Here is a 16,255-nt window from a genome sequence, read left to right as displayed (position 1 = left end):
TGTCATTAAACTAAAGTGTTTATTACATAAAGGTAAATAAGACACTGTCTTTGCCTTCAGGGCACCCATAATTAAATAGTAAAAACAAACAATTGCAATTAATAAAAATAAGTCTTATATTTAAAAGGCTATTGCAAATAAAGGAGTTGTCTGGTCAATTAAAAAAGAAAAAAAGAGGGTCAAAAAAATGATTTTGAAAACCAAGTAGAGCTTTTATTTTCCATATATTATCAAAATGAACACCAAACTCAAGAATATTGGTATTGTAAGAGATTAGTTTGTTCCATTTTGTAATATGGTTTTCTGTATATATGTTTGGCTCTTTTGGTTTGCATGACACATGCTCAGTTTTTTGTTTGTTGTGGTTGTGTGTGTGTGTGTGTGTGTGAGTGTGTGTGTAAGTGTTTTTCAAGGCTAAACAGAAGACAGGAACAATAGCCACAGAGCCAGAACTCATCTGTAATTGAATTGCCAATTAAATCCAACAGTCTTAGCAATTCAGGCATTGGTTTCTCCTAAGAAAGGTTACCTTTTGCTGGTTTATCCTGTAGATCCTGAATATCACATTTCTTCTCCTTAGCTGCTCTAATTTGAGGTTCCTGTTACTCCTGGCTTGTACCACTCAATGGTTTATTTACCATTATCTTAAATTTTAACCACTTACTACTCAGTGTTTAGTGCCCTGTTGGGTAGCACTCTAATGCCAGGCCAGCCAATGAAATATCACTCAGCAATAAAAATGTATCAACTATTAATAAACATAACAACATGGATGAAGTGAAAATTCATCAAACTGAGATAAGTCTGACTTAAGGCTAAATACTTCATAAATCCATTTATTTGAGTTTAAAGAAAAGAGCATTTTAGGAATACAAAGCAGATCAGTGCTAGAGGTTGACAATAGTGGAGATTATGAGGAATATTTTGGGGTGATCAAAGTTTTATATCTTAATTTTGTGATGATGATCATGTGAGTATATGCATTTGTCAATTCACCACTGTGTACCAAAGGAGTGGATTTTACTTATATACACTTAAAATATTTTAAAACATATAAATATAAATTCTTTACCTGTGGTTTTTATACATGCAGTTTCAAGACACAAAAACAAGCATACTATAATTTCCTAGATTAAAACACCATAGAAAAATGAAATGTAGATCTATTAAAAACTCCTGCCAATTGATGAAACCCCACTTTATGAACAAAAATCAGAAGTTAAACATTGATGGAAACACAAAGATATCTGCAACAAGGGGCAGGAAAAATTAATCTTGATCCTTTGAGGCCCACATCAAATAGTTTGGAGGGAATGACTTGAGCTAACAGGCACTTCTCTGTCACCCACAATTTGATTAACTCAAGGTGCTAAACAAAGAGGAACTTAAAATAAAGCCTTGAGAAATGACTGAGAATCACGAGTTAGATCATGGGTGAATATGAGACTTCAAAGGAATATTTTGTTTATTGATTTTAAAGAGGTTAACTAATCTTTCTAATATTCTTCCATCTTCAGAAGGATTAATCACTGACACATAAGTAGTTTATTTGAAACACGATGTAATCTAAACCCACAAATTCTAACTTGAATTTTCCTCTCACTTCAAGCTCCTCAAAGAATTAATAATTGAGGAATTGGGCTGTTTGAGTAAGAAAGTATATTATTTTGCCTCGACACTGGGAACAACTTGAGGGTAAATATCTTCCTCTTCTGTGACTTCTACACAAAGACTCCACAAGACTAGGGAAAAGTTTCTTAACTTTGGAAACTGAATAATATCCAATGGACCCTCTTTTCTAATGACCATCTTAATTTTCTTATGTATACATTTAAACAAAATTTTATCCCAGCAGTATCTGACTATTTTAGAAATGAGTTAAAAAGTCCACTCTGTAATTCTTCCTCTGTAGTTCCTTGGTCAGTGTCTAAAAGCAGGTAGAGAAAAATAATAAATATGACAATTATTTTAAAAGTGAGAAAAGGGAGAATAATAGTACAATTGATCTACCTAGGCCTCCAAGGTCATGATAGGCATTGATGTTTTTAGAAGCACATATACCTAGTGATGTGCTATACTTTTAGATAAAGTTTCTAAATGAAATAAACAGCTAAACAGTATAAAGTATATCCTTTCAGCTCCTGTCATGTACATTGTCCTGCTGGGCTAAACTCCAGCTTTTTGTTCATTATTTAACCAGTATTGGTCATACCATTGTCAAGTTATTTTCCTATCCTGGAACCTTTTGAAAATGTTTTTTTTTAATAAGAAAATAATAGAAGCATAAAACATCAGACTATTACTGGCTATTAAGTCCTGCATATATGGCAATTGTGATCAATGAGCTACCTTTTCATTTCATTTCATTGTAATTAATGTAATTTTTAGTTAAAATATTTGTAATAGCTAAACTAGAGAACTAACCTAGATGCCTTTCAACAGATGAATGGACAAAGAAAATGTGGTACATATACACAATGGAATATTACTCAGCCTTAAAGAAGAATGAAATTATGGCATTTGCCAGTAAATGGATGGAACTAGAGAATATCATGCTAAGTGAAATAAGCCAATCCCCAAAAAACAAAGGATGAATGTTTTCTCTGATAAGTAATGCTGATCCATAGGCGGGGGTGGGGGTAGGGAAGAATTAAGGAAATTTGGATTGTGCAGAAGGGAGTAAGGGGAGGGGTAGGGTGGTGGGGATAGGCAGGACAGTAGAACGAGACAGACATTATTACCCTATATACATGCATGATTACACTACTGGTGTGACTCAGCACCATGTACAGCCAGAGGAATGAGAAGTCATGTTCCATTTGTGTACAATGTGTTAAAATGCATTCTACTGTCATGTATAACTAATTAGAACAAATAAAAAAGCGTTAAAAAAAAGAAATGTAGCCTTAGCAATAGCTTGTATAGATGAATACACCAGATTCATTTCTAATTATCAATCCAATGCATGTTAGTGGCTATGTTGAAATAATCTGAAAGCAGTTTTTCATTAAACAAGTTAAATTCCCTTCAGGGTGGAGGTGGTGGGGGGAATCTGCATATAGGTCTGGAAGCACAACTCCTTATACCGGCAAAGAACACATGTAAATGACTCACAAGGAATGAGAGGCTTGAAATGATCAGTCTAGTCAAGGATGCCAAATACAATGAAAATTACCTACTAGCATTTGTTATTATACCAAACTTTCATGAAGCATAGGAAAGAATGGGTTGCAACTAAAAATAAATCAAGGGCTTCATTGTCGTGACCCCTCGCCGGCAAAGGAAACACGACACAGGATTCTTCTTTCAGCAGTTTACTCAGGACCTTTGAATCATGATGAGAAAACAGGAACAAGAGAAGAAAGCGCGCACGAGCGCCAGCGGTCCGTCTGCCCTAGCTTAAGTACCCAGCCTTGCCAATGAACCAGCACTACGTGGAAGAGTCTAATAGGTACAGTGCAGCGGAAGCAGGCCAGAGCCCAGCCCCACAGCCTTACAAGGAGTTGTTTACTTCTAACAACTCTAACCGCTGAGTCATCAGAAGCAGGAAGCCAGTGCCATTTTCAGGGTGCGGTCGCCGGCTCCCAACACTTCATTACTGATTTTACATTTTTACATAAAGGTCAACCAAAAGAGCAACCACTGGCCATGTACATTTCCACAAGAAAACAATAGACAACTTATAGCTATCTATAAATATAGTGGAAGACACTGGGAACAACTAGAAACCAGATAATCAATCTGCCTGCCAGGCACAAATTTATTGGGCAAATTCTCACAGGGTGCACTGTCTCTGCAGAATTTTATATGCTCTTCTCTTGCTGAATTGCACTCCTATACACGAAGTAAATCTCCCTGTAAATGCACAACAAAAGTGGAATGATTTAGAATTTTGAGCAAAGTGCTACACTTGCCATCCAGAATATTGTGAACAAACACAATGAGTTTTTATTTCAGTTTTTTAGACCTTATGTACAATTCCTCCAGATGTCCCAATAGGAACATTTTTGGGAGTAGCATTTTAAACTTTATTTACTTGAATTTCCTTTTATTTAATTTCTATTTTAAATTTAATTTTTGTTAAGATAATTATAGATTCATATGCATTTGTAAGAAATAATAGAGATCTCTTCTGTAAAATTTTCCAAGTTTACATCCCTAGTACCATTAAAAATTTTCCACATTTCCCTTAATGATAACAGTTTGCAAAACTATAATTTACTATCATAACCAAGATTTTAAGACTTATATAAGACATCTGTATTAGATCCTCAGTTATACCAGTCCTCATTTGTGTGTGTTTGTATTTGTCTATGTGTGTGTGTTTAGTTCTATACAATTTTATCACCTATGTAGGTTCATGTATCCATGGTCACAGTCACGGTCACTGCTTCAATATAAGAATCCTTTATCTTTCCCTTTTATAAACCATACCTGGCTCTCTTCTGTTTCACTCCATACCTAACCACTGATATGTCCTCCATTTTAAAAATGTCATTTGAAACACATAACATAAAGGAATCATGTGCTTGTAACCTTTTGGAAATATATATTTTCACTGACCATAATTCTCTGGAGAATCACCCATGATTTTGCATGTGTATCCATCATTCATTCCTTCTCATTGTTGAGTAGTATTTTATATATGAATGCATTGTAGGTTGTTTATTCATCCCTTGAAGAACATTGGACTGTTTCCAGGTTTGGGCTATAATGAATAAAGCTGATATTCATGATATTTACATTTTGTGTGCAAATAAGTTTGGGTTTCTCTAGGATGAATGTCCATAACTGCAATTAGTGGGATGTATGAAATTACATGTTTGGTTTAATAAGAAAATATAAAACTGTTTTCCAGAGAGGTTGTAAAATACTACATTCTCATCAGAAATTTATGACTTATCTAGTTGCCCACATTCTCATTAGATTTGATGTTGTCATTAGTTTTTACTTTAGAAGATGATAATATAGTGTTCTCTTATCAACTAGCTCACCATTACATATACTTCCCATCTCGGTAACTACCCAATATAGTTATAACTTAATTTTTTTTGGATGAACATTCTGATTTTATGTTTATATATATCTCAATAAGTGATATTCACTTTTAATCCAAGTAAGAGGTTATTGTTATTGTTATGCATAACCTTCCACTTTCTAAGTAATTAACATTTTTGTTGTTTTTAGTTTGATTCTGTGTGCTTTAACGGTAATTTATTTCCATATCCCCCTTTCTTATTCCAAGAAGCCCTAATAGTCTAAATTACTTCTTGACACATTCAAACTCAAAAACCATTCTATCGCTTCAATCTTCATGGAGTCATCTCTCGTATGGCCTCCATATGTATGGCACATATATCTCTGCCTAATGTTGGGGCAGCACAGAAGGCTCCATTTGTGAGCTCCGGCCAGGGTATAAAGGCTCCTTGGTTTCTGTGTAATGCTGGGTTCTACTGCAGTGGGCCTAGTATTTAGCTCCAAGGCAAAATCTGGCACTAGCTTTCCTGCTCTACTTTCCAGCAAGTAGAGTCCTGCTCCCCTCTCTGCTGCCCAAGTTTTGGTCAAGGGTTGCAGAACCAGTTACTTAGCCCTCCATTTTAGTCAGCATTTTTGTTGCTGTGACCAAAAGACTTTATAATAACAATTTGGGGCTCATGGTTTCAGAAGTTCAGTTTATGATTGTCTGATTTTCATAGCTCTGGGCCTTAGGTGAGGCAGAAGGGCATGGAGGAGGGAAGCAGCTCAGGACATAAAAGCCAGGATGCAAAGAAATAGCTCTGTTCACCAGGGACAAACTATCAACCCCAAAGGCATGCCTCCAGTGATCTATCTCCTCTAGTCATACCCTTCCTATCTATATTTACCACCCAATTAATTCATTTCAGTAGATTAATCCACTGATTAGGTTCAACCCTCATAATCTAATTTTTTCACCTCTGAAAATTCTTGCATTGTCTAACACATGAGCTTTTGGGGGACACCTCATATCTAAACCATAATACCCTGCCTTTCTAATGTAATTTCATTGGCTCAGTCTCTAGTTACTGTAGTGGAGGCAGCAGTTGTAGGACTCAGCCTAGCCCTGAGTGTACACCATGGTGGGCCTGGTATTGGGTTTCAAGTATAAGGCCTAAATTTAAATATTTCTCTTTCCCAAGTGGGAGGTATCTCTCTGTGCTGCTTGGAATTGCAGGAAGAGTGACATTGGCAACTATTTCCTTCTTGCCCTTTTCAGTGAATTTTCGCTTATTATGATACTAAAACCAGATTCTATGATCTCTCACCTGACTTTCTAGTTGTTGTAAAAGTAATGTGGTGTTTGAATAACTGTCCCAATTTCTGTGGATATAGGGAGATGGTTGCTGAAGGATCTTACTCAGCTACCATCTTGCCCTGCTTCCTATTTCTGCTTTGAATTACTGTTATATAAAATTTCATATGTTATTTGTCCAAGTAATTGCATTATCATACAGAGTTGAAAAGGTTAAAAAAAACCCTTAGGTGAACATTATTCAATATAGAAATTAGAGAATTTAGAGGTAAATATGTGATGTAGATTGATGTTAGAATACTTCATGTGAAAGTGACATTTTCAGTTGATAAAAGAGTAGATTAAAAAAATTTAAATTTACCTAAGCACAGAAGACTGCGACACTCTTCCTTAGTTGATGGGAATACCAACAGAACAGAAACAACATTTTTCTCTAATCGATATGTATCATTGTATCTTTAGGTTCTACACAGAAGTCCAGACTTGGGCTATTCTTCTCCCTGAGAATAGACAAAATGGAATTCTAAAATTTCCATCTTTTTTCCCCCAGAGACTGTTTAGGAGGCTATGCATGGACTGTGGTCTTGATTCAGTCAAATTCTGTGACCCACTGTGTTCCTTTCAATGTTATAAAATTGTCCTGCTTTAGGGCTCAGGGATATAGACGAGATGTGTACTATGACATGATATAGGGATTGGCATAAAAAGTCCAGGGGTGATTCACATCTCCTATTTGTTAAGCTAAGACAAACTATTGAAAGAGGATGCAGATGTTTTTAATCTGTGGCTTCCTAAGAATTTTGCACATAATAATCACCATTAGTACTACAAACACTATTTTCAACTATTTACAACAACCATTTCAAGAAACTTGTCAACTTTCTTTTATATTACTTACAAATCTCTTCCTCCTTGTAGAAAGAAATAATTTACTTATCATCTTGGTACCATGAAAATCTTGTAAAACTGTTATGGGAAAGATTTTTTAAAAGTACTTAAGTCTTAAAAGATTAACTGGTTGGAAGTTGGAGAGGTCATTCATCTCAGAGTGAACATCATGTGTGTTATCAAGGAGGAAATGAAAACACCTGATATGTTTTGAAACTCAGATCATAGTAGAGGAAGGATGAGGAGAGAGTAGGCATTGCACAGTGTAAATTCAAGCCTGTTGAAAAGGTCTTCATCTAGCAATTAAGATGTTGGATCACTATATCTTGAGTAACTTTCATTTCACAAATGAAGAAGCTTATACCTGGTGTAGTTAACAAAGTTCCTAATACCTCTGTCCTCAGTATATTGTTCCTGGACCAGCAGCATTGTTATCACCTGGGAATTTGTTATATGTATAGATTCTTAGACTCTGCTCCATATATACTGAAATGAAATTGGCATTTTTTTTTAAATTGGCATCTTAACAAAGATCCAAAGGATTGGTTTTAGTGTGTGCATATATGTGTAAAAAGAAATATGTCTCATACATACCATTTGGTCACTTTTCAAAATTTAATACTGTGTAATATATATCTTTCTATGTCAATACAAATAAATCTACATTATTATCAATCAGGGGTAGACTGTAAATTATTTTACCCGACCCTATTGATTGGTTTTCATATCAATCTAAGATTCTGGTATTATAAGCAACACAATAATTGAGAAATGCTGGTCTAAAGGCCATTGAGCAGGACACATAGGGACCCTGACTCTGTTTCCACTGAAATCCTCCGTTTCTGTAACATCTTCTTGCCTTAATTGACCCCATGTGCAAATTATTTTATTGATCTTAAAAGCTTGGTCTGAAGAGAGGTCCAGGAAAATGGCCCACTACAGCAAATGCCATCATAAAATTCTGCCAAACCACGACAAATAAGTGAGCAGTTTCTGTGTTTGAGGCTGTCGTAACATGTTTTTCCGTTGCTCTGGTGACACCTGCCACCCCGGGTTCTTTTGCCAGGCACCCGAGGCTTCTGTTTCAGTAGCCAACTCGCGAGACCTGCACGTAGACAATGGAGGAAGGGATAATGCGCCTGCGCGAGCCCAAGCGCTAGCTCCGAGTCCAACGGTTGCCTAGCGATGGTCGCCTAGCAACTAGACCAAGTTTGTCCTGGGTCGGCCAAGTCCACAACTATTTGTCCACTATGGAGAAGTCAGCCATGGACATTGAGAGGGCCTCCCCTATCCCCTGGGACACAGACAGCCAGAAGAAGGACGTTCAGCTGCGGGTGATCCCGTCGGAGCTGAAGTTCCTGAACACGGTGGCTGGGAAAGTTTACCGCCTCCCGGTTACTGTACACAATCTCGGCCGTTGGAACCAGAAGATAAGGTTTCAAGAGCCAATTAAACCACAGGTGACACACTGAGGGGTGCTGGAACCAGGACCTCTGGAGGGCGGGGACTCTGAGAATGTCTTCTCACCTAACACTTCCCTTTGGCCCAGCAGTGGGCTCCTGAGGAGGTGGGGGTAGGATTGAACTTCCCCAGGTCCAGTAGTTTAGCAGGTGTTTTTATATGTGCTGCTGTACCCCCACTCCCCACCCTCTTTGCTTGAAGCTGACCTAGAATCTGTTTCTTCATTCCGAGTTTGGAAAGAAAGGAAGGGGTTCTTTGACTACTTGTACGAACCCTGAATCTGTGCACCTTGGCTTCATGATTCTATAGTTGCCTTAAGCACCATGAGAATAAAATTCTCTATTAACCCTTTGAGTCATAAAGTATTTGATTTCTCCAGAACTATGGAATTACTGGAAAGCTTTTTTTTTTTAATTTCACATATTAACAAATGTTTGTCGAGCACATATTATGTAACAGTCAAGAGATGTGAGGAATACTAATTGGACAAATTGCTGCTCTTGTAGGAACTAGAACCTAATGGGAACATTTTAGTACAAGTCTGTCCATCATGAATATTAGTGTTCTGAGAGATTGTCTCTGTCTTCTGACTTCAAAGTGGACAGAATTTCATCTCTCTTTCTGTTATTTTAGATCGTATATGTGAATGGGTGTCTATTAGTTCACAAGACTTTTGATATAGGAAATGTATAAGTTTTGATAAATAAGCAATAAATAACTGAGATTTTTCAGAAGGTATTCCTAGTGATTGCATCTGAATGCATAAAAGATGACCATAATTTTAAAGTTAAAGTTACATATATTTGTTTGTATATACATAGGCAAACCTGTTAGTGACTAGGAGAGCAATAAAAAAAAGAATTTTCATGTTCTGTTTTCTATTCTTCAAAAAAATACAGTGTTTATCTACATGGATATGCACAAATCTCAAAGTAAAGCTTGTTGGATTACTGTGTATATGTATATACTTATGAAGCCACCACCTGTATCAAATCATTAAATATATATCTAGCACATTAGAAGGCTGTTAGTGCCCCTTCCCTACAGTACCTGGAGTAATCACCCCATGGAGGTGATTAACCACTATTCTGATATCTAATAACACAGATTTGTTAGATATCTGAATATCTATATATTAAGTATGCACTATGCACCATATACAATGTTGCACATCATCTATTTGTAGGTAGCTGGTACAAAAAGAATACACAGTTATTATTTTCCAGGGACATACAGTTGATAGTTCTGTGCTTGATTTCAATACTATTTTTTAGCTTCCCACTATCCATTTAATACTGCTTTGCTAATTTGTGTGGCCTCTGGTTTGGTTAAGCCAGTCTTATTCGTAATTTCTCCCTCTTGCCTATGGCTCAGACTTCCTTTTCTTTCGACTCACATTTTTACTTCCCTCATCTACAAGATCCTCCTGCTCCCCACTTTCCCAAAACTCATCCACCTTTTAAGGTCAATGTGAGGTCTCATTAATTGTCATATCTCCCCATATTATTTCTACCCTCCAGGATACCTATTGCATTTACTAACGTTCCTTATATTTTGGATTTGAGTCTCAGTGACTCTTGGTAAATGTTAGTTTTGCCTAATTGGTCAGCTCATAAGCTGCTAAGAGTAGGATGCAAAGCATTTGGCTTTGAATAATTAATTCCAATATGATCTCTATTGTTACTGATTGAGGGTGAAGGAGGAAGATATTAAGTTTTACAGTCAGGTAGATTAGTTGTTATGGCATCCTCACTTCTGAGTGACTTTAGATATTGGTTTCACTCTACAGTCAGAGTCAATCTGTCTGCTGAGAGCCTTAATATCAACCTCATAGGACTTTAAAAGTGTATTGAGATAATAGATGTATAATTGCTTGACACATCATAAGTGATCAACAGTTATCAGTTCTCCTCTTTCTTCCTTAATATTTTCCTGAAGCTAGCAAATGTTTTTTCCTCTTTGGTCTATTCTTTCTTTATGTTTCCTCCAAGTTATGAAGCCCAGGTCCCCATGCAGCAAGTATACGAAATATTGCGTACTTCCTGTATTTAAGATACATACACATGTGTGTACACAATGTGTGTATGTACATATGCATGCAAGAATAAGTTCTGGTGATCTACTAAAACAACTAGATGACTATCGTTAATAATGTATATTTTTAAATTGCTAAGAGAGGATTATGAATGTTCTCATGAAAAAAATGAGTCTGTGAGGCAATGCATGTTAATTAGCCGTATATGCTCATTCCACAATATATACATGTATCAGAACATCACATTCTATCACATACATATATAAAATTATTATTTGTCAATTAAAATAAAATTGAAAGATTTTTGCTTTTAGGGCAGGAATAAGGACTAGAATTTGATAATAATGTACACTCCTATCTACATTTGCTCACATTATGTTCTTTTAAGGAGTTAAGGTGTATAATCTGGGGGCTGGAAATACAGCTCAGTGGTAAATGTGATTCACTGATAGAGTGCTTGTTGAGCAGGTGCAAGGCTCTGCGTTGGATCTCCAGCAACATACATATGCACACACACAATGATGTATAATTTGAATCTTTTTTTTCCCCACTGAAGTTCAAACTGATATTGACCAATCTGGATAAGGCACTTGCTTCTGGTCTTCATATGACAGCTATGGTGGAATATCATCCTGATAAAGATGAAAATACATTCGACCAACTACATATTTCAATAGGAAATAAAGTAATAGAAGTTCCTCTAATAGGGTATGTAATATTCATAGTCTGTATTTTCTCTGACTTGTATCTATTGTTTTCATATAGCTGAACTTGAAAAAAATTTCTAGAAAATTGTAGTGTTTACAGCATTCTCTAGTATTTTTATTTAAATATAAGTATCAAATAATTTAATGTTATTAGATTTTTGCAAGTTTATATTCATATTAATTTCACAGTATTGTCATATTCACTTCACTGAATTTTAAATAGGGCAGATTTTTGGCTTAAAGGTAAAAATGTTGCTCTTTTGAGATTGTTTGAAAAATGTGGATGAGAGCTGGGGTTGTGGCTAGTGGTAGAGAACTTACTTGGCACGTGTGAGGCCCTGGGTTTAATCCTCAGCACCAAATAAAAATAAATGAATGAATGAACAAATAAATAAATAAAGATATTGTGTCCATCTACAACTAAAAATAATAAAAAAAGTGAATGAATATAATGGATATAAGTAATTGATTTGAGATTAATTTTGATACACATTATTTATTTGACAAAGATAAATAATGATTCCTTTTCTCTTTTTGTACTTTAAAAAGTATATTTTGGCCCTAAGCAACTTAGTGAGACCCTGTCTCAAAATAAAATATAAAGAGGCTAGAGATGTGACTCAGTGGTTAACTGCCCCTGGGTTGAATTCCTGGTCCCTTGTTAAATTGCCCATTAAAGTTATTGTTTAAATTTAAAACGGTTTTATTTATACACACACACACACACACACACACACACACACACACACACACAGGATCTTCCTTTACCCCAGCAAAATGTGGTTCTATGGGTATTATTCTTTTGTCTATGTTTATCTACCACTTTAAGATTTAATATTGGAATATTTTCTATTATATAGTTTTAGGTGTATAGTTCTTAATAATTTCTCTTATATTTTTTCATTAATATAAACTAAATTTAGATCTGAAATTATTTTGGTTCTCCATGTTATTGAGAAGTTCTGATTTAACACACAATTCCATTCTACCTAGGAATCAAATAGTTTACACATAGTAGGAAAGGTATTAATTATTGCATGCATTAAGTTACTTTTAAATTTTTAAGAAGGGTCATTTTTAGTGCACTTTTTATTTTGGCATAACCATGACAGTGGCACTCAGATTTGCTTGCTTATTCTGTGTATGGAGAGAAGGGTTGAGTATGCCTTTGGTCTTGAAAAGATTTTGTCTTGTTCACACAATGTATACCGTCTCTCATCAGAGTCCATTTCTCACCAAAGTTGCAGCGTAAGTACAGCATTACCCATTACCCTCTTTATGTGTGGGACAAGACTGAAGGAAGGTGTGTGTGTGTGTGTGTGTGTGTGTGTGTGTGTGTGTGTGTATGTATGTATGTCACAGAGAGTTGCTGTTGTATGTATTTTTGATTCAGATGATTAAAAATTCACATCCAATTATATGAAATAAAACAGAGCCCTTATGCATTTTTTCCAGTTTGCCCCAATTGTACCATTTTGCAAAAGTATAGGATAATATCACAATGCAGAAATAGACAAGAATATGATCTATCTTATTAAGATTGCCATATCTGGGCTAGGGATATAGCTCAGTTGGTAGAAGACTTGCTTCGCATGCATAAGGCCCTGGGTTCAATCCCCAGCACCACAAAAAGAAAGAAAAAAAAAAAAAAGATTCCCATAGCGTGCTTGAACTCCTGTGCATGTCTGCTTGTCTCTGTGTGTCTGTGTTATTAAGTGCTAAACAATTTTATCATCTACCTAGGTTCAGATATTCACCACCAGGCAAGACACTGAAAGGGTTCTAATACCACAAGGATCTTTCCTGTTGCTTTATTACAGCTCCACCTACCTCACTTTTGCCTCACATTTGCCATCCCTGAAACTGTGGAAACTGTAATCTGTCATCCACTTTGAAAATTTGTTTCTTCAAATAGTTTGTATAAATTAAATCATGCAGCATATAATCTTTAGGGATTGGCTTTCTTTTTTTTCATTCAGCAAACTCCTCAGAGATTCAGCCATGTTGTTGACTATACTTTTGTTCCTTTGTATTACTGAGTACTATTCCATAGTATGGTATGTATATACTGCAGTTTTTATTTATCCATTTATTTATTTATTTATTTATTTATTTATTTTTGCAATTTTCATGAAAATATTTAATGTGCTATATTATTTGTTATGGCATTTCTAGGGAAAGGGAACATTTTTTAATTCGACAGTTTTTTTTAAAGCATTGATCTTTTGAAGAATAGAGACTGATAGCAGTTTTTAGTTATTATAAGTACTACACTGCTTTAATATTCTCGCACAAGTTTTATGTGAACATAAGTTTTCATTTCTCTGGAAAAAATGCCCATTAGTGCAATTGCTAGGTCATATGGTAATTGCATATTTAGTTTATTAGAGAATCCCAAATTGCTTCCCATAGTGGCTGTACCGTTTTACACTCCAATGAGCAGTGTGAGTGATACACTTTGCCCACATTCTTTCCAGCGTTTGTTGCTGTCACTATGTTTAAATTTTAGCCATTCTGACAGATAGTGGAATCTCATTGTAGTTTTAATTTGCATTTCCCTGATGACTGATAATGTTGAACATAAATTTTCATGTGTTTTTTCTGTCATCTGAATATCTTCTCTGATGAAATATTTGTAAATGTGTTTTGCTCATTTTAAAATTATATTGTTTGTTTTATTAAGTTTTTACAATTTCTTTGTATTCTGGATACAAGTTTTTGATGGACATGTGGCTTGAAAATATTTTTTTCCCAGTCTATGAATTGACTTTGCATCCTTTCAACATAATATTTTGTACAGCAATATTTTTTTCTTTTTAAATTTTGATTTCAATTTATCAGTATTTTAATGGTCCATGATTTTAATGTCAAGGCTAAGAACTCTTTGCCTAAGCCTTGATCATGAAGATTTTCTGCTATTTTTAAGTTTTACATTTACATCAGTGGTACTTTTAGAATTATTTTTTGTATGAAATGTGAAGTTTATGTAAAAGTTTCTCTTTTCCTAGTAGATATCCAATTGCTTTGACCCCCATTGTTGAAAAAGCTAACCTTTTCCATTGAATTGATTGTGAATCTTTGGGAAAAAAGTCAGTGGAGGGGCTAGGAGTGTTGCTCAGTGGTAGAATGCTCACCTAGCATACTCGTGTTCAATTCTCAGTCTCTCTCTCAAATACACACACACACACAAAATCAATGAGCATATTAGGGTTGATTTCTTTCTGAGTTCTGTAGTTTGTTCTACTGCCTATGTGTCTATACCTTTACCAACATCATGCTATCTTAATTACCTTTACTGCAAAGTGTTTCTTAAAATGTAACAAAGCAATTCTTCACACTTTACTGTTTTGATAAGATTATTTTAGCTATTTTAATGTCTCACCCTTTCCATACGAATTTCAGGATAAGTTTTCTGAGCCCACAAAAAATATGTTGGGATTTTGATAAGATTTAAATTTAGCATGTAGAACAATTTGAGAATTAACATCTTTATTATGAAAATTTCCCAATTTATGAACATGCTATGTCTTCCCATTTATTTAGGTCTTCTTTGATGTCTTTTACCAGCATATTGTCATTTTTCAATACAAAGATCCTGCATGAGTGTCTTAATGTGCATCCTGGTATTTCATTTTTTGGAGTGTTTGTAAATGTCATTGAATTTTTAATTTTGGTCTTAAAATGTTCCTTGATAGTATGTAAATACAATTGTTTTCTGTGAGTTGATATTTTATCATCTCACCTTGCTGACCTCAATTTCTAGGAGATTTTTGTGTGTTTGTATTTTTAGATTTCTTTTTATTGTCTGTCCCATCTATTTTAACTTTACAAGAGTCTTTATTATGAAGAAATGTGGAATTTTTTAATATTTTATTTTTTAGTTATAGTTGGACATAATACCTTTATTTTGTTTATTTATTTTTATGTGGTACTGAGGATTAAACCCAGGGTCTCGCACATGCTAGGCAAATACTCTGTCACTGAGCTACAACTCTAGCCCCAGAAATGTGGAATTTTATCAAAAGCTTTTTCTGTGAAAATTCTGATGATGATGATGATGATGATTTTGGTACCAAGGATTGAACCTAGGAGTGAACCACTGAGCCACATCCCCAGTCCTTTTTATATTTTATTTAGAGACAGGGTCTCGCTAAGTTGCTTACAGCCTTGCTAAGTTGCTGAGGCTGGCTTTGAACTGTTGATCCTCCTGCCTCAGCCTCCTGAGTTGCTGGGATTATAGGCATGAGCCGCTGTGCCCTGATGATCATGATTTTTTTGCAACTTATTTATATGGTGGACTGCATAGACTAATTTTTGAATGTTGAACTAGACTTGTCCTTGTATACATGGGATGAATTCCTCTTGGTTATACAGTATCATACTTTTCCTGTATGCTAGAATTTGGTTTGCTAATGTTATATTTGAGATTGCTGGGTCCCAATTCTTGAGAGATATTGGTCTATAGTTTGTTTTATTTATTTTTTGTTTGTTTTGTATTGCCTTTGTCTGGCTTTGGTGTCAGGGTAGTACCAACCTCATAAAATGAATTAAGAAATATTTTCTCTTTTGTTTTCTGGAAAAGAAGCTTCTTCTTCTCCTTCTCCTTCTCCTTCTCCTTCTCCTTCTCCTTCTCCTTCTCTTCCTTCTTCCTTCTTCCTTCTTCCTTCTTTCTTCTTCTTCTTCTTCTTCTTTTTCTTCTTCAATATTTTTTATTTGTAGATGGACACAATACCTTTATTTATTCATTTTTATGTGGTGCTAAGGATCAAACCCAGGGCCCTACATGTGCTTGGCAAGTGCTCTACCACTGAGCTACAACCTCAGACCCTGAAAGAGCTTCTTTAATATTGATACTAATTATTTAAAGAGTGAATTTGTCTGGGCCTGGAGATT

At 35.3% G+C, this 16,255-nt stretch overlaps 1 protein-coding gene across 1 annotated transcript in view; it reads left to right on the top strand.

The window, feature by feature from the left end:
• Positions 1-8,389: 8,389 nt before the first annotated feature.
• The window catches only part of Cfap47 (cilia and flagella associated protein 47), a 408,435-nt gene continuing 400,569 nt past the window's right edge, over positions 8,390-16,255 (top strand). Inside the window, exons 1-2 of the mRNA XM_021725557.3 lie at positions 8,390-8,619; positions 11,212-11,363. Of these exons, the coding sequence (XP_021581232.3) occupies positions 8,410-8,619; positions 11,212-11,363 (362 nt within the window). The 5' untranslated portion in view covers positions 8,390-8,409. The remainder of the gene's footprint in view (positions 8,620-11,211; positions 11,364-16,255) is intronic.

This window comes from Ictidomys tridecemlineatus, chromosome X (genome assembly GCF_052094955.1).
Source record: "Ictidomys tridecemlineatus isolate mIctTri1 chromosome X, mIctTri1.hap1, whole genome shotgun sequence".
In the NCBI taxonomy this organism is placed as follows: Eukaryota; Metazoa; Chordata; class Mammalia; order Rodentia; family Sciuridae; genus Ictidomys; species Ictidomys tridecemlineatus.
Note: the sequence above shows the minus strand (reverse complement) of the source record. Positions and strands in the feature narration are given on the sequence as shown.